Here is a 19,583-nt window from a genome sequence, read left to right on the forward strand (position 1 = left end):
CTTTCCCAACTGGGAAACGGTAGTATAGATAGAACACCGTAAATCACCTTTTCCATAGAATGAAACATCCTGTTTTTTTTTTTTTTTTCCAGTGAATTCTAAATGCAGCACAAGAACAGCTTGCCCTGAACTTAAAATTCCATATTTTACTCCTTCCGTAGCCTCCTAAAATATATGATTTCACAATATAGATTGACTGCTGCTTAGCTTTTTCTACAAGCCTCCGAGTTCCCTGTTGTTGTAGCAAGTAGGTACTGCATATCATCGTTATGAGGCGGATGTGCCACTATACAATGAAGGTTCCTGTCAAAGACACATGACAGGTCGGTTAATCATTTCTCATAATATATGTAAATTATGGAGTTAGAACAGTAAAAAAGGGATTTGAAGTAACAGAGACTAGAAAGTTTCTGGTGGAACAAGAAACTACTACCACGCTTTGAAGGAAGTTCTGTGGATTTTGCGGGGTGCTTCCCAAGACTCAGGACATTCTTATTTGTCATGCTCCTACATTATTATTAAAAAAAAAAGATTTTTTTTAAAAAAGAGTTCTATCAGTTATACACTTAGAAAGATCTGTCATGGAAATTAGTGTTTTCTTATATTAAAAAAGAAAGGAAAAATTAAAAAGAATATTAAAGCATGAGGATGAAAAAGGAAAGAATGCAGCATATTATAAAGGCCCTTTACATTTCCATCTAAAGACAGACAGACTGATACAACATAGTTCAGCTAATACACCTTTCCTTTTTCCCATTACTGAGTCCACTTCCATATTACAGAACTGTACTCAGGTCTGTGATCTCCTCTTTTTGAGGAACCACTGCAGAGCTAGATGATTCTAAATCTGCACCAACTTTTAGCCCTTATTCTGAATTTACATTATTGCTAGATAATACAACATTATTGCCTAGTTCTGAACTGGTTTCGTTATTGAGATATGGTTCGATCTTCGTGTCATCCTGGGCACTGTTACTAGTAGTTTCGGCTTCTGAAACTCCATCCCCTTGAGACTCAACTGATTCACCGTTTACAGACTTTGAGCTGTTCTGCTCATTTTTGTGGGATGAATTCGCAGCTTCATTATTGGATATTGATTCAGTCGCTGTTACTTCAGCTGAACCATTACCATTATGTTCATCCTCAGTGACATTGATTATTTGAGACTCAGAATTCACATCACTAAGCTCTCTGTTACCTTCCCTGTCTACATTAACATCTCGAGATTCAACTGCCTCACCATCAGGAGTCACACTGTTTGGAGTCCCTGAACTTTTCTGCTCATTGCTGTCAGAGGAATGTGCAGCTTCATTATTGGAGGTTGTTTCACTCTTTGTTTCTTCAGTAGAACCATTGCCATTAATTTCAGCCTCATTGGCATTGCCATCTTGGGACTTACCTGCATCCACATCAGTAGCCTCACCGTTTGCTGGCTTATCCACATTTTTGTCTTCAGAAGCATGTGATGAATTTGCAAGTTCATCATTAGACTTTGAATCACTGTTCTCTTCCTCATGCACATTCTTAGGAGTAACTTCAACATGTGAAGCCTTATCACCATGGGATTCAACTTCTACATTGTTTTGCTCATAAGCAAGGGATGTCTTGGCAAGTTCATCATCGGATCCTGTATCAGTCCTCGCATCTTCAAAAGAATTAGTACCAGTAACAGCCTCAAGAATACTGTTATCGGATTCAACTGCTTCTGTTTTAGGAGTCTCCCTGTTGGTTGGCATTACTACTTCATTGTTATCTTCAGCAGAATTCAATGAGTTAGTAATCTCATCCTTGGATCTTGTGTCACTTTCCTCAGCTTTTTCAGCACCAGTATTGTCTCCTTGGGATTCAATAGTTTTCCTTTCAGGAGTATCATTGTTGGTTGACACTGCATCATTTTCTTCACTGGGGAGGGACACATCTCCAACCTCATTTCTGCCACTAATTTCAGCATCTGAAGGAATGGTCCCTTTAGATTCTACATCCACTTTTTTATGGAATTCATCACTTGTTGATGCATCGGCATTGCTTTGATCTTCACTAAGAGATGACTTGGATGATCTTTCTGCTTCAGCCATTGCTTTATCACTTAATTCACCACCCGTTTCAAGATGCTCACTGTTAAGTTCTACAATTTCACTAGTTTCAGTTTGACTGGCGGAAAGCCCCTCTTCATCTGAACTTGTCGCTTCCCCATTATCACTGGTTGCCCCATTCAGTAAAAATTTTTCAACAACATGGTCATCTTTTGGAAGCACATTTTCTTCAATGGAGTCATCTCTTCCATCTCTATTTCCATTTTGATCAAAAGAATTATCAGTATCCTTTTGACTGTGCAGCCTTATAACTTCCTCTATGGCTTCATCTGTACCATCACCAGCACCTTCCTCTCCACCATTAATATGAGAATCAGCATTATTATCTTCACTGCCTTGTTGCTCCTGTTTACTTCCTGTTGTCTCGGTATCTGTGATGTCTACTCGAGGTTCCTCATGTTCTTTGATAGGAATGGCTTCTTCACCCTCATCATCAGGGTGCTGACTAAGAGCATCATCCTGACCTCCTCCAGCTTCTTTTGTTTCAGATGTCTCCTCAAAGTTTTCTACATGGTTGTCTATGACAATCACATTTTCAGACCCTGCTTTTGCTTTACGCCCCAGATGAATGTCTCCAGCTCCATTGCTAAGTTCATTTCCATCATTTTCCGTGTATCCATTATTCTTATCATCTGAGTGCTTGATCCGGTAGAGCAACCATATGGCAACAACTAGAAGCACAGTGACCTGTACTATGTTTTTAACCTTAGATCCCTTTGATCTCTGGTACCGGCTATTAGATTGGAGAAGCATCACTGACACCTGAACAATTTCTGCAATATTAAGAACCAATTTTCAAGGTTAGTAAATCAACTATGTGGACTGTGGTCAAACTAGTTCAACAGGGTATTTAGTTCCCTGTTAAACTGTTCTGTCTAGACAACTGAACCATCTATCGATCAATAGGCAAAAATTCAAAAATCTTCAATTTGTTTCTTAATCTTACATGTGCATCTGGGGATTAATCAAAACACCATGTGTTAACACCAAAGATTTTTTAGTCTTGGAGGACTAAATGGTGTACCAGTCTGAGTAATAAAATTTTTTTGCTGATGGAATCAAAATTGATTATTTCATTGCAGAGAAAAGTAAAAGGTGGTTTCTGATTACAAGATTCTAATTTTGCTTCAGGTTCAGTAAGAATGTTTTGGAGAAAGGAAAGATATTTGCTAAATACAAGCAAAGCCATTAATATTATTCGCAATAGAATAAGAGAAAAACAAATGTCTGAAACAATGGTCTCTAAAAAGTTATATTCAGTTAGTCTCCAATATTTTTAGCTCGTGGTTTTAATTGAGAGCAGAGACAGACACACTAGACTCTGGAAACTCCAACTATCGTCCATGTATGATCCATACTAGATCTGACCAACTGCCCATCCTCCACCCCCCGAACCCCCAGTGTTCTCAAACGACGAAGCCTTTAAGAGGGGGAGTTTCCATCCAGGTATGCTGTTAGATCCCAGACTCGCGGAGGATTAACTCATGAGTCTACCTACGAAATTTTTTGATCAAAATAGAGAACCATATAGGTCTTACAGACTAACTATTCCTAGTGTCAGAGCTAATTGACTGGAATGCTTTCAAGTCAACATGGAGTGAATAGTCGAATACAAAGGGAGCTACAAAGCTTCCGATATCAGGTTAGCTAGCGGAGATAAGAAGCTAGATCTAGACTCATCCAAAGACTGTCTCTTTTCTGTCTTGCTTTTCTCACACACGGACCAAAGAGGCTTTGGCACAAGGGAACCTGTTGTTCCATCCAAATCCTCAGGAAGCAGAGAAGAGACAATTGGTCCTAATTTCCAAGTTATAACACTTTAAGTTAAATGCTTACCTAGCATTATTTCTGTTTTCAGGTCTGATTCTATTTTCAAAAATAGCTCGCAATGGCTGATCTTAATGGTCATTTGATATAAAAAGTAACCCCTTCCACTTCTCCCTCCTGTAATAATAACAATAACCTTATAAACCATTTTATGAAACTCATCGTATTAACCTTGAAGCATCCAGGATACTTATTCGACTATTAAAAGCAAACTAGTCGAAGTGTCCACATTTGTAAGGCTCAACTTCTTTCGACTCCAATTTTCCAATTTCTCAAAATAACCTTCAAATATTACAATTTACATCAAAGATCCTCCTTTCTTCAACTTTTCTGCACTCATGTCTGCACGCAGCTCCACGACATGGACCTACCATGCCATGTTTCTCACATGCATCATACATGTTGTACTCTATTGATATATGAATGACACATGGATTTCATGTGGACTTTAAGTTCTGATGACCTAAATATATGCAATAAACAAAATTATTTCTTCCAATCACTTGATAGACTCCAAACTTCACATAATCACATTTATCATAACCCCAAACAAAACCAAGAAAGCTCAACTTATCTGACGTCTAGAGAGTACAGAGCCATTTTCCTCCTATGAACCTATGAGGAACTAATCAAAGAAATTGTCGATAGCCAGCATCTGAGCTCTTAGGCAACCAATCCTCATAAATTATCTTGCTCAAAGTCCTCACAAAAATTCCTTCAAAGGACAAGATAGCCTTCGATCTTATTATAACTATATTCGATAAAATGTACATGGCAGAGCAAACGTTTGGATCCCGTGGATTTTTGTAAGATTAATAGCAAATTAGATGTTACGAGAAAATGCTTTCTTTCCTCCAAACTCCAAAGGATTTTTTTTTTTTTTTTGAGCAATAGGGAGGAGATCTACCCAAAACAACGATGGAATCTTGAATGCACAAAAGCTATCGATAAATTAATTCAACAAAATTATTACATAATACAAAGCAAGGCGATCTCGAGTTTCCCAAGAAAATCATACATCGACGCAGTAAATCCTACATTTTTTTCAAGAATTCCGGATCAAAAACAAGATCAAAAACAAGAACAGCTATTTTTCGTTAAAAACGTCAAATCTTCAGAAAAACAAACCCTAGACAACCAATAGATCTCGAACATTCATTTAACCACGAACACAACCTAAAGATCCCGAGAGCTTATCGCAGATCTAATCATCAATGCAGCAAACATAATTCTAAAAGGATTGGGAAATTAAAAAAAAATAGAGAGCAAGCGTACAAACCTTAGATCAGCAATACAGTGGCTTCAAGAAATAGAGATCGGATCAAGAAATAAAGAGCCACTCAGCGGATGGGACGCAAGCGAGAGGCGGAGATCCGAGGAAAAGGGTGCTTCGAAGACGAGATCCAAAGAGGAGATCCACCGCCTCTAATCCGGTCTTTCAGTAAAAAAAATAATAAAAATGAAGAAAGAAACAGCTGGAACTCAAAGAGGAGGCGGGTGGTTCTAAATACACCCCCCCGATTGCTCAGGACACCCCCCAAAAACAAAAAAAAAAATACCCAAACTAACCTTTAGTGTAATTACCATTTTACCCTTAAAATTTTCTCAGTACACCCCCCTTCCTCCTCCTCCGTCTCCTCCTCCGTTTCGTTTTCAAAAGAAAAAAAAAAAACACCCTCAAATCCCCCTTAAACCCCTCGATCCATTTACATCGTTTAGGCGATCTTTGAAGGAGATTTAAGCCCCATTCGAAGCATGGACAAGCAACTAGTGATTTGGGACGAAGAATCGGCCGCAAAGGTACGTGTTCCACCTTGTTTCGAAAGTTTTTTTTTTTCACGGTTCGTGCTCCGTTCGGCACTGGATCGCCGAACAGAAGGCTTCTGTTCGGCTGCATAGTGCCGAACAGAAGCCTTCTGTTCGGCAACCCTCAGCCGAACAGAAGCCTTCTGTTCGGCTGCACAGTGCCGAACATAAGGCTTCTGTCCGGCACACTGCAGCCGAACAGAAGGCTTCTGTTCGGCACTGGGTTGCCGAACAGAAGGCTTCTGTTCGGCACTCGGCAGCCGAACAGAAGCCTTCTCGTGCCAAATCGCGTGCCGTGAATTTTGTGCCGAACAGATCCTCTGATTCATTAATTCTTGGTGATAAATTATTTTATATGTAGGGCTATGCTACAACCGAATCGAGTATAATTGGATCAGAATTTGTACTGGATTACACAAGCGAATTTACAACTTACGAGGTATTATAATATATTGTGCAATTTTGTATTAGTTTAGCGAGCTATTTTTACAACTGTGTACTTACATAAATTGTTTAATGTATAGATCTTCAAGAACTTAACGGTGACAAGCTTGAGCAGATGATTAACACATTTGGTGGGTTTGATCTGGTTATTGGTGGAAGTCCATGTAATAATCTTTCAGGTAGCAACCGCTATAGTCGTGATGGGCTGGAGGGTAAACATTCATCTCTTTTTTATGATTATTTTCGCATCTTACACCTTGTGAAGTGTATCATGGGGAAGAACTTCTGATTGCACCATCTCACTTTCTTGTTGAGCAGGCATCATCATTTCTGAAGGAAAAGTTGAGCAGGCATTATCATTTCTTTTGTTGGAAAAGAGGGCTCTGTGATGTCCTTGGTTAAGAGGTTAATCGGCTGCCCTCTCCTTGCAAGGCCAGGTCTTGCCACTGGCACCCTCTTAGGCTTTGCTGCCTTTTTTGGAGGGGAACTTTGTCCAGGGTCAGCTTTGATTGGAACAACATTTGGAGGTACCTCAGAGGGAGGTGGAGGCAGAACATCAGTCGTATCAGATTCAGGGTCAAACCCCCCACGGGAGAGTTAGATTGATTGTTTATATATGTACAATTTTTGAAAGTTGTAAATTTTTTTGGCCTCTTAGAGTCATGTACTGTGAAACTCCATCATCAATATAAATCAAAAAATATCTGTATTCGCATTGTTAGATTGATTGTTATGTGCACTGTTGTATTTTCGTAAAATAGAACGGGCCAGGCCTTACAAAGATTACACGTAAATGTACCAAAAATATATATTTTTCATTAATATCAAAGGCTTTACAAAGATTACAAAGGCTCCATCATCAATCCCTATGACGCCATCGTCGACGCGTGTACTGCTGTACGTCCGAATGAGAGGGTCCTGGATCCGAATGAGAGGGTGCTGTACTCGGGCCAGGCTCATCACCCAGAAGTACCTGATGCATCTGAGAAATAGCATCATATAGGTGCCCGGCACCTAGTGACGTAGCCTCTGGGCGACCCATCCGTACAATGTCGGTACTGATACCGACTGCATCTGCAATACGCCGCCGGTGCATGTCAGCATCATCATGACCTCCCCTAGCTCCAGAATGAGTACTCGAGCGCAGATGAGGAGGCTGAACTGCAACGTGCGTGATACGGAGATACCACTCCATATATCCCGGTACGCTGTCTGATGGCCGGGTAACTGGGTGGCTCCTGCTCGCCTGGCTCAGCACGTGGTCCTCCCACCGCTCCCAAAGCTGATCCATATAGGAGTAATGTATCCGGTACGAGCCTGCTGTGGAACCTCTGTTGGCTCGCGTAGGGGCTAGTGGCGCTCGAGGGATGGTCTGAATACGACCAAACTGTCTAAGAACCCTTTCTGGATGATAGGGTTCTACGATATCAAGGCACTTGATGGAGCCAGTAAAAAATGCGACGGGTATATATGGGCGATCTCCCCGAAGCCGATGATGGGGATCCCAAATAACCTGCAAAACAAAAGGTACATTTCAGTTTTATACTATATCGCATATTAAAAGTACTGACAAACACAAGCAAATGGTAATATGATACGTACCTCATCGATGCTCAAAAGGTCCAAGTACTCACGTAGAACCACTAAATGGTCCATCGTGGTACGGGATGGAGTGCCGGGCATCCAGCGGTGCACACGGGGACTGGCATCAGTATACTCGAGCGACGGGTGAGGACTGAGTGCAGGAAAATGCTCATAAATCCATGCCTGCAGAAGCGTCATATAACCACTGATCTGTCTCACTGATGACCTCGACGCAATCCCCAACTGCCAATACAAATATGCTAAGGCAGCTGTACCCCAGGCATATGTGCTCACCCTATCCAGATCCCGCAGTAAACACAGATACGCTATAGGCACCCTGGTCCCACTCTTATCAGCAAAGAGTGTGCAGCCTAACAAAAATAACAAATAGGCTCGTGCTGCACACTCTATCCTCTGCTGGCTGTCTCTATCAGATACAGAGTGAAACTGAGTCCTCAGCCACTCCATCCTCACAGACTGACCGCGCGATGACAGTACCTCCTGACGCGCGTCTCCAGCTGACACCCCCAACAACTCCACAAGTAGCTCCTCAGCATCCCGATCACTCATCCTCTCAGGAGAAACTGATACTGAGGAACCTGCGACTGGAATCCCTAAAATGGCGGATACATCATCCAACGTGATAGTGATCTCGCCAAATGGTATATGGAAGGTGTTCGTCTCGGGCTGCCATCTCTCTACGAAGCCCGAAATCAGAATCTTATCGATGAATCGATAAGAGCACTGCACTAACTCTACGAGGCCCGACTGCCTCAATAGTGCTCTGAACCTGGTATTTGGTTGGTTTGAAGACCACCACTTCCATTCACCAACCTTGGCAGTATGGTTCATGCACTTGAGTGGAGCTCGTTCCTGTAATATAAATGTATAATTATTACTACTTTATAAAACATCAATAAACAAAATATAATGCTATAACAAATAAACAATACCTGTTGCCTCCAGATGGAAGCTGCTATATGCGTCCTGAAACTGATCAGGACGGACTCATCCTCTGGACCTCCTGGACATGGTCCAACGGGCTCATCGTCTTCGCCCCTAGCGGGCATATCATCATGCTCTGACTCAGGAGAGTCCGATGGCATATGAGCAGGCTCGGGAGAAGCAATCCTAGCACGACGTCTCCTAGCTGACGCCGTAGGTCTAACTCTGGCGGGACGGGGATCCATGTCTGAAAATATAGAAATTCAATGTTAGGCTACATCAAAGAAAATAATTCAATTGGCACGGCACGCGATTTGGCACCGGAACCCTTCTGTTCGGCTGCTCAGAGCCGGACAGAACCATTCTGTTCGGCACTGTGCAGCCGAACAGAAGGCTTCTGTTCGGCACCGTGCAGCCGAACAGAAGGCTTCTGTTCGGTTGAGTGTTGCCGAACAGAGGGCTTCTGTTCGGCACTGTTCAGCCGAACAGAAGGGTTCTGTTCGGCGATCCAGTGCCGAACGGAGCACTGGAGGCAGGGGGGTGGAGCTACCTCGACGTGGTCGTGGAGGCGCCGGCGAGGTGCTCGTTGCTCGGGAGATGGCCGGGGAGGTGGTTCCGGGAGAATGCCGGCGACGAGAGGGAGAAGGGGAGAATGCCGGCGACGAGAGGGAGAAGGGGGAACGGGGGGGTTTTGGGCGTTGGCGAGGTGCACTGCACCGACCGGCGACGAGAGGAAGAAGGGGGAGACGGAGGGGGTTTGGAGGGGCTTGAGGCGAAGTTTTTTGGGCGGAAGGGAGAAGCCGGCTGGAGTGGTGTTTTGGAGGGGAAGAGCGGGGTGGGGGGGGGGTTTGGGGGGTGTAGAGAGCAATTTAGGTGAGGGGGTGGGGAGGGTGAAGGGTAATTTAGGATTTTTCAATTTTTTAGGGGTGTCCTTAGCAAATGGGGGGGTGTAGAGAGTATTTAATTTTTTTTTAATTTTTGGGGGGTGTCCTGAGCAATCGGGGGGGTGTATTTAGAACTACCCGAGGAGGAGGCCGTTAATTCGTTGCCAGGGTTCCCAAAATGCCCCCGCTCCGTTTCGTCTTGGCGTTACCCTCACCGATGCCCGTTTCTTTCTTTCTTCTATTTGACGGAGAGCCGGCAGCGGAGCAGCCGCAGCTGCCGACATGTTCATCAAAGCGAGCATCTGGATTTCGACGGCTGTGATAACGTTACGTAGGCCTTATAAGACGTGACGTCGATGTGCTCTCATAGTTTGAACCCGGTCCTTATTAATATGGCTCTCGATTTGTCATGCTAATCCAAGCTTGCTGTTAGGATGGCGTAGACATAAATATTTCTCTGGGCTCTCACGGATTTTGCATCCAAAGTTGTAGGCTTGATGACTTGATCATGAATTGTAGATCCTCAGATCTGCATAGAAAGATGGTGTTCAGCAAAAGATGAACTAAAGTTCCAAACACTTACGTATGGTATGATTTGATCGTGTACTGATGGAATTCATAGAAGGTTCTTTCTATGAATAAATTATTAGATAGACCAGATCTAGTAGATCAGTCCAATAATTACTCGCCACATTACCCCTCTCTTGTATTTAAATACTTGACCAAAACAAGGGTTGGAATTCATTTTGTTATCCATCATGCACATGCCCTAGTATTTGGACCGGTCCAGTGGACCTAGTCCATCTAATAATTTCTCCTTTCTGGAAGGTACTTACAACTAAGCAAATACATTCACATTTTAGATCAGAACCAGCGCAAGTTTTTCTTAAATAAACACTAAGAGATAGGTCACCTTTATCGGAAATGTTTCGAGGTATGTTCGAGCTACCAGCACAAGCAAGGTAGACTTCATACTCACCAAGATGCACCTTTTAGTATATTAGAAGAGATAGCTCTAGGTTTACCTGTATAGTAGTAAGCAACATTCACTTTTGGTTGATGATGTATCAAAGCAATTAATCTAGCTGGTTTACAATTAATTAAATTTGGAGCAATTGTGTAGTTTACAAATTTTGAGAAGCTACTAATTTGCAAAACTTATAGTATCAAATCGAGATAACTGGTATAACTTTATGAATTAGATATAGATTTGTTCATATTAATTGTAATTGTTGAAAGCTGTCTTTAGTAATCCAGGCAAGATTAGAGATTGGCTTCTGGAAATTATTCAAATATATATTTGCAATTAGTCTTTTTAGGAAAATATTTGCATTTAGAGTTGAATACTTATATTGCCACTTTAGCCACACCCATATAAATTTCATACCTGAACCTACTAGATGTGGCTCAACATGGAGGTGTCATCCAAAGTTGAGAAGAGATTGGTTATTTTTCTTTTTTACTTTAAAGCTAATGTGAAAGAGTACTACTTACAACAATTCGAAGCTGCAAGGGGATCAGAGCTGATGATGAGCTAGGCCTCATTTTAGCCGGGCTTCGGGCCGACCTATTTAAAATCTGTTATTTATGCCCAAGCTCGGCCCATGATTTGCTTCAAGGAGAATACATGAGCGAGGTGCATATTTCTGAATTTGTAATTTAAAACTCCAGCTGGCCGTGGGAGATGGATTCTAGGGAGATGGATACTACTTGATTTTTATGAGAAAAGAGTCAACATAAAAAAATAAATGCAAAGATTATAAAATGGATACGTAGGACATAATTGTTTATATATTTTGTAACTTGTAAGATGGATCACCTCAGACCTCATCAAGTTTGTAAATCCTCTTGGATCTGAACTCAGCTCTTGGCTTTACGAAATTTCTGGGGTCCATCGCCCTTGAATTAATTAAATGGGGTTTGGTGCGCATGTCATGCTATGTTATGATGTCTCAGATTCCTCAAATTAAGAGTCAAATTCATATGCATGATCTAAGATGCAGAACGAAACTTCTAACCTGTTTGTCAATTGGACGGATCTCTCATGCATGACACGAGCCCAATCCGGTCCCCCCCGGGAGAAGATGCCAACAAATGAGTCACCCTCATCAAGTTAGCATGGCCTGATGAGGAAACTACGATACCAACCTGAATCTCTATCAGCCTTGAAGAGCTGTCCCCTCGCACCAACAGCTGTAGATCATCATCCAAATCAATAGATAGCGATACCTAGTTTTGACACGCGTCATCTCAAATAAATTATCGGTTGGACCATGTCCGCTAACTGCGACCAACCACGAGACGAGCATCATATGTACTACGTGGCGGTGCACTATGCCATTCATATATGCATGTTCTTATGAACCGGTCAATGAGACGAGCACAAGATGAATGGAGTTCCTAAATACGCGCATATATGATTGGTGTGGTGCACCACTATATAACACACGTGGTGCAAGGCTTGAAAACTAGAGAAGTCATTGTGCAGGTTAGGTGGCGGATGTGGTCTAACCAAAAATTTCAGCTCTTGGACATAGGACAAGCATTTCATGCAGTGGTTGGCCTACGTAATAGAGCTATTAGATCTTTTCCCCAAGATGGTGACATGAAAACTAGAGAGTGGTATCCCAAATTGAAAAATAATGGAGTATAATTGAGAAGTCAGTCGACAATGGAGGGATGGGAGGCTCGTGAGACATGCCCCCATTAAAAAGCCTTTCATTCAATAATTTTTTTGCAGTGCAACTTGCTTAGTCAATAATTAGGCCCTCTACTCTTTCACAGAGCCTTTTCCTTTTCATGGTGCATATCATCACTTGGCCTACCATTGATAAATCTTAATCCACTCCACACAAAAGAGCGAGAATCACACAAGCTTTAGAGAATGTATGAGGGATATGGGCCCTCTTGGTTTTAATATGGTTCAGAATCGGCCAACTGGATGTTGCTTCAACTTCAGGATTGCCATCTTGCCCTCCAAAACCTGGTGAAGACGTTCAGAAATGCCCATCAATCATTTAAACGACTCTCACTATCATATGGCTTGTTGTTGGTCCCCGGTTGTATCTAGTCCAATTTTACCACACTCTCTCTTGATTGAGTTTTCTTGGCCCAAAGCTTGCAAGAAGGCATTCTCAACATACTTTAACTAATCTAGAATTACATAATCAGCATAATTGATTCCGTTCGGATGCACGTATGTGATTTTATGTTGTTTTAGACCGGATTCATTTTGGACCATGATGGCGAGTAGGAACAGATTCTATTTGATCATACATGAGTCCATGCTTGCTTTGGGTCAATCAGGGTTGGGTTCGTGCAAAAGAACGATCGATCTTCTTTCACGATGTCATTCATCGGATCACACTCCATGCAGTTCTCAAAGCACTTCAAACCTTTTCAGTCATCTATCTGCGTAGATTTGGAAGCAACTATTGTGCAATCCAACGGTTAATTCGCATGAAGGTGGGTGAATCCTTCTTTTGCGTGGAAGATACAACCCAGTCCCTATGAGTTAGCAATTTTGTTGTGTCAAATTCTATACCATGTTAGATATGGAACTGGTGCGGGCTGGTTCTTCATCCTCCTCGAATGATATGCCCATGAAAAAGGAACTCCACTGGCACAAGAGTGTCCTGGAAACATACTTTAGTGGACTATTGATGTTGTTCCTTTTGCCTTTTTTTTTTCTTATGCACTAGTGAACTGCCCCCAATAATATAATAATACTGCTGTGCCACTTTCATATATAAGAAAAATCGTGCGCGCCCAGCTACAAAGTTTAAGGCATTTGTGTGGATTGGGAACACCACCACAAAAGCAAGAGGAGGATCTTACCGGATCAAATATAAAGAGTTCAAGCAGATAATTTAATGTCACTTTGATAAAAGGAAAGACATAAAGGAGTTCACCCTTGCATTATATATAGAAAAATTAAAGATAAAAATAATGCATGGTGTTGTGGATGGCTTGAGAGCTAGGCTACAAGTCCATCTTTTAGAAAAATGCTCTTAAGGAATAGTTTCTTTCAGATATCCTAAGAGATCACCACTTAGGACGGTCGATCCGGGCTAATATACCTGGAAAACCTTTCACTTAAAAAGCAGAATCAAAAGCCTTAAGTTCCTGGAAGAAAGCAGTTCGACACTAGTGCATGCTTGTATTTCCAAATTTAGTACTTCGAGGAATGCTCCTTAGAATTAACATGCCTTTTTTTACTCGTTCATCCTTTCATTTCTCATAAATCATAATGGACTTATATACCGGGACTTTGATTCGTTCTTCTTCCAACTTCAATGGACTAGATGTCTTCTATCAGACTATTCCGCATAAATGATCTTGATCATGGTTCATGCTCATAAAGAAGTACAAAAAAAAGGCCAGTTTATTTAGCCAAATTTTTGGCGACAGAATTGTTTTTGTTAAAATATTTGTAAAAGAAGAGAAAAATAAGAAGAGTCCTTCAGCTTATAATTTAGACTGCTCATTTCTACCTCTTCTTTTGCGGTTGGCATAAGATGATCAGAAGTTGTTCTTCAATCATTTATTTTTATTTTTTTTTGTAGATATGAAACAAAAGGAGCAGCTTGATTATTATTATTTTTTTTTGATGACAGCACGATCAAGATATGCTCATCATTAACCATGATCAAGATATGCTAATCATAGTTGAATATTCAACACCAATGATTACCAGGAGGGGTTCAAGTTGTATCTTAGACTGCGCTCCGCATACATCTCAAACCAACCATTGTGCGATCTAACGGTGGATTCGCGCCCCTGTCCTATCAGGAGGAGCCTAAAGTTGAGACACCCTCTCTCCCTACCATAAGTTTCTAGAAGCATATATTGCACCTATGGTGGAAATGTGGGATCACCCATCTGGCTGTGAGAGAGAGCAAAAGATTTCAATTGCTTATCCATTTAAATAGTTCTAAGTTAGGATAAAAGGCATTAGCCAAGTTATAGGTACTCTGGCCTACGTCTCAAAGAGAAGCTCTCTTACTTTGTGTCAGTTCCGGAAGTTGGACATCAGGGCTTTCCTTTTGCTTTAGTTCGGGAAAGAATGGCTTAGATAAATACACAAGGTCCCGTTGGCACTGCTTTAGCTTTCCTAGTGGATAAACTTTCAGCAATAGTGCAGATCGATTCTCACCCACATAAGTTATTATTGGGGTTTATTATGAGTGGCACAAGGAGACCGAACAAGGAGCATTTCAATGAGCTCGTCTTCGGTTTTTTTTTTTTTTTTTTTTTTTTAGGAAAAGGGAGGCTGAGCCACCCAATTTATTAAAAATGTGAGAGAAGTATATACATGAGAGTTGAAGGAGATAGGGATGGAATGTACAATACGAAAGTAGGAGGAAAATAAGTAACAGCCAGTGAGAAAAAGTAGATGAAATAGCAGGCAATATGATGAAAAGAAGACAAGTTCAGCTTTCTTTTAGACTGATCTTTGATTTAATTTAGCTTTCTATCAAAATACTTTCTTTCTTTGTTGTGGAAGCAGACTTTTTATGTCTACCATGGGGAAACTAGAAGGATAATACATAGTAGGGGAAGGAAAAAAAACAAAGGGAATAGACTCATATTTCATGCAAATTACCGATCACTCGTTAATCATAATGGGAGCAAGCTGATCAGATGTTCATCGGATCTTTTTAATGGTCCGATGAATCTGTGGTCTCACTTTTTTGATGCATCTCGGCATTTGATTAATAGCCAATTCTACATAACTGGACCATCAAAAGGTCTTAAATCCTGATCAACATGAGATGACCTCTGTAGTGTTCTATTTATTGGGTTAGGTATTTGTTGACACGTGTTTAGTTGCTAGTTTGCCTAGTTCCATCTTGCAAAGTTAGTGTGCATGCCATTGGTTGGTTTACCTTTCAAAATTTTGTTGTTGGGTGCCAAATTTTTGATCTTTCATTATCAAATATTGTGTTTTCTATTTTTTTAATAAAAATCTAGAGTGATACTTAGGGTATCATCTTTCCGCAAACAATTCACTCTATCTCAAAGGAGAAGTTGCCACAAGTAGAGAGCATGTTCGTAATGAGAATGAGAATGAATGTGTGATTTCACTCTAGTTGTTTGGTTGAGGAATATCTTATTCTTATTCTCTTTTAAAAGAAGATTGGGAACGTCCCAGTTTCCCAAAACCCAATCTTAGTTCTCTTTCGGATATTTAAATTCCATTATGTTAGGTTTACTTAAAAAAAATGATTTTCCAAAAACATCTCTCTAATTAATTGATTTTTAAAAATTTACTTAAATTTTTTTTAATTCTAGCTACGAACCAAACATATCAAAAAATATTTAATTCTAGTTACACGTACGCCAAGTAAAAATACCATCCAAAGATATCACTTTCATTCTCATGCTTCCATTAGAACTTCTATACTACTGTTCCTATTAGCTTAAACTTGATTTAAAGCAAAACACTGTTAATTAATTTTTCTTAGAAGGATGTTAACATTAAGGACACGCCGAGGTGTCCACGTCACATTTATAAAAAGGCCCATTTACCTTTCCATTGCCACGTGGCTTGTTAGGTGTCACCAATTCATGCTTGCCCACCCATTGAAGCAGCCCAACCAAGCTTAATTACCACAAAGCCCCTTTACTTCCCCTCTAAACATGCACAAATGCCCATTAAATCTTGTCTTGATCAACTTAAAAAGCCACTAATTAAGCTTAATATTCCATGTTTATCCGCCACGTTTCGATCTAGCTGCCATTTCGTGCCCCTCCAGTCTCTGATCTTTTCTTGATTGAGGACTTTCTAATAATTTATGAACCAATAATTGCCAAAAAAAAAAAATCTCCATCCCTTTCTTCATCATTAATCTTCCCACTAAATATTAAAATAACCCCCCTCATTTTTTCTGGTCTCCTCTCCCTTCACGTCCCCTTTATATACCGTCCCCCATCCTCCACTCCACCCGCACCCAACCAACGCATTAACTCTTCTCTTCCTCCTCCTCCCTCTCTCTCTCTCTCTCAAAAAATTATCTCGGAAAATTTTCAAAAATCCCCTGTAGAAAAACGAAAATAGAAGAAAGGACAGAGACCGACACGGCCGCAATGGAATCAATTGTAGCCAAGCGGCTGTGGCACATCGTACGAGCGGTGTACTATATGCTCCGCAAGGGAATCTCCAAGCGCAAGCTCTTGCTGTGGGACCTCCACCACGTCCTCCACCGCGGCAAGATCGCCGGAAAAGCCCTCGGCAACCTTATGACCTTCCATCACCACCACCACCACCACCACGACGGCACCGCCTTTGCCTTCTCGAGGTTCTCTTGCCGGTCCATGGATCCCAACCTCTCCTTCTACAACCCCCGGGAGGTGGAGTTCAGCTGCAGCGACACCCCCGCCTACCCTTCTTTCTTCACCGCCAAGCGAAAGCATCGCCACCGCCACGACTGCTACAACCACGACGTTGCCGCCATCGCAAAGGCCTTCGAGATCCTCAACTCCGAGGTATCGGATACCGAGTCGTTAATGGCATCGCCGTCACCAGCCCCGATTTGGAGCAGCTTCGGGAGGAGTCCGGCGGTGGTGCGGCAGCTGAGGATAACCGACTCGCCGTTCCCGATAAGGGAGGAGGAGGAGGAGGAGGAGGCCGACGGGCAAGTGGACCGGGCGGCGGAGGAGTTCATTAAGAGGTTCTACGAGCAGCTTCGCCTCCAGCGAAGCGTGGCGGCCACACCGGACTATGCATTCCGCCGCGAGCCGCTGGTCGGCCGAGCTTGAGATGGCCATCGATGGTTACTTCAGTTGCTTTGTGGGAATAAATAAATTATAATTAAATAGATCTGTACGATGTGAATCTATGTTGTTTACTTGGCTCCGCTAGCTTTCCACCAATTGCTTTGGTTGTTGGAGAGGGTAGAAAGTGGGGGTTGAGTTTTTTATTTCTCTTGCACTTTTTTCTCTACTTGTTTATTTTCTTTAAGGGCTTTTTTCTCTACTTGGTTTATTTTCTTTAGAGGCTTTATACGATCGATCCTTATTGATCTTCTTAGATTCACTGGCATTCAGTATCACCGGTTGGGTTTTGAACTTTTTAATTTAGGGTAGGTAAAAAAGTGAGGATTCCCAAACTGCTATCATTGCCAGAGGGGCATAGGAATCCTATGGATGACCATAGCAGGGGGAAAGCTTATAGTAAATATATACTGGTTTCACAATAACATTGCTGAAGACAAAAACCATCCTCCATCAACTACGCCTCTATTGACAAATCCTTCAAGTTTAAGCAAAACAGCTTCTCGGAAAATTTCACCTTCTTAATTATGCTTCTGCGCCATGATCCAACTTGAAAAACTTATTAGTAGCTCGGCATGCAAGTGATTTTTCTTGGTTGCTATCGTTGGTACTTGAAAAAATATCATGAGAACTGCATGTACCATGATCTTGCTCTGTTTATCTATTATACTGGCCCTTGTCAAAGAAAATATGTATCACGTTCAAGTGGTAAAATCCTTGGGTATGATAATAATGGAACGTGCATGCAATCAATCATTGTTAGAATGCCCGAGGATCAATGACTTATGGAGACATAAAAATGGGAAGGTCAGTTGAAGTTGCTTTTTTTTTATATATATACATTGGCTACTCACACTACTCTCGCATGAGCACAGCCAGCTACATCACTAGCAAAAAGACTATATAAAGCAGAAGGACCAGAAGTTTGCTAGGTGCTTAAATTTTTTTCAAAATAATGAGTAGCAAATAGGACGATCCAATCAACAGTTTCTTTAAGGCATGACTTAGCTGAGGCAAGCCTCTCAAGTCTTGGCCGATAAAGTAGCAGCACACCGGCCAGATGTGCTTCTTTCACACGTGTTAACAAAAGAACAAGCTAGCAAATAAACAATTCATGCAAGCCTCCTTGCAGGCAATCCTCTTGTTGTCTTTTCCTTGGGTGGAAGCAAAGCTTTTCCCATATGTCCACGTATCCCCACGCCAAAGTCAGGAGACTTGACTTACGGCACTTTGCCTCTCTGCTTTTGATGGCCAACGGCTTAATTGCTTCAACGAGGCCATCACGAGTAATATTTTTTATTTCATGAACTTTTATTAGGTAAAGTCGAGCTCGCTCTCCTAACCACTCACTCAAAGGGCTCGCCGCCCTCCGGCAACGCCATCGCCGCCGCATCACACCCGGGCACGGCGGCCGTGCTATAGCTATCAACAACCTCTATTACACTTCTACTGCACAAAAAAAAAAAAAAACCCTCTATTAAAGGATGTGATAGCTTTAGCGGTCAACAAGAACGGCACAAATCTCTCTCTTTTCTCGAAGAAAGAAAAGAATTACACAAATATTGATAGGCGAAAAAAATCACGGCAGACAAGGTCATGTCATGCATCACATAACTCGCTGAGAGAGGCCTGGTGGTTTCCGGGCTCTCTGGAGCTTCGTCTTCTAGAACATTGGTCCGCACCAGCTTCCCAACTGCACCATCTTTGATACTTAGTATTAAAATAATTTTAGAGGCACATAACATAATATTTTTCTTTATCAACGCAATTCTGGAACAATCTATATTAATTTTCTTTATTAACATAATCTTTCCAAAATAGTTTTAGAGATCTGTATCATTTATAATATTTTTTATTATTAGTGAGATTCTATATCAGTCTATATTATTTTTCATGTATAAAGTCTGTACACGAGTATATATCTCCTAAGATGTATCAAATATGATGAAGCAGAGAAATAAAATCACTTTTCTCTCTTTCATTTTTTTTTATTTTTTTCTTTTTTTTCAAATATTTCAATACTTAGCATGATTGGAGAAAAATTGCAAAACAAACAAATGCTTCGATGGTTTCCGATACACTACTATTAACCGCATATTCAATTTCAAAGCTTCGGCAGATAGAGAACTGGCAAAACAAGTACTCCACCTCTTCGTGCTGGTGACCTGCAAACTTTGTGATGAGAAACTGAAGACCCCCCATTTATTCGATGTCAAAACTGGAC

The 19,583-nt window shown here is 41.4% G+C and overlaps 2 protein-coding genes across 2 annotated transcripts; one reads left to right on the forward strand and one right to left on the reverse strand.

Moving 5' to 3' along the window:
• Positions 1-649: 649 nt before the first annotated feature.
• Positions 650-5,339, reverse strand: LOC103708437 (uncharacterized). The gene is made up of 2 exons (XM_008793364.3): positions 5,200-5,339; positions 650-2,866 (listed from the first exon to the last, which is right to left on the reverse strand). Exon 2 carries the CDS (start codon positions 2,844-2,846, stop codon positions 867-869), a length of 1,980 nt encoding a protein of 659 aa, XP_008791586.2. The 5' UTR covers positions 2,847-2,866; positions 5,200-5,339; the 3' UTR covers positions 650-866.
• Positions 5,340-16,502: 11,163 nt separating this feature from the next.
• On the forward strand, positions 16,503-17,615 carry LOC103708427 (uncharacterized). Its single transcript, XM_008793352.5, has one exon. The coding sequence runs from the start codon at positions 16,673-16,675 to the stop codon at positions 17,342-17,344; it is 672 nt and encodes a 223-aa protein (XP_008791574.2). The 5' UTR covers positions 16,503-16,672; the 3' UTR covers positions 17,345-17,615.
• The last annotated feature ends 1,968 nt before the right edge of the window (positions 17,616-19,583 follow it).

Source organism: Phoenix dactylifera, chromosome 5 (assembly GCF_051530095.1).
Source record: "Phoenix dactylifera cultivar Ajwa chromosome 5, Ajwa_hap1_PhDact_Kaust_v1.1, whole genome shotgun sequence".
NCBI lineage: Eukaryota > Viridiplantae > Streptophyta > Magnoliopsida > Arecales > Arecaceae > Phoenix > Phoenix dactylifera.

Excerpts from the sequence above, each read along its gene's own strand:
- LOC103708437 (XM_008793364.3), bottom strand. The coding sequence starts at position 2,846 with ATGCTTCTCCAATCTAATAGCCGGTACCAGAGATCAAAGGGATCTAAG.
- LOC103708427 (XM_008793352.5), top strand. The coding sequence starts at position 16,673 with ATGGAATCAATTGTAGCCAAGCGGCTGTGGCACATCGTACGAGCGGTG.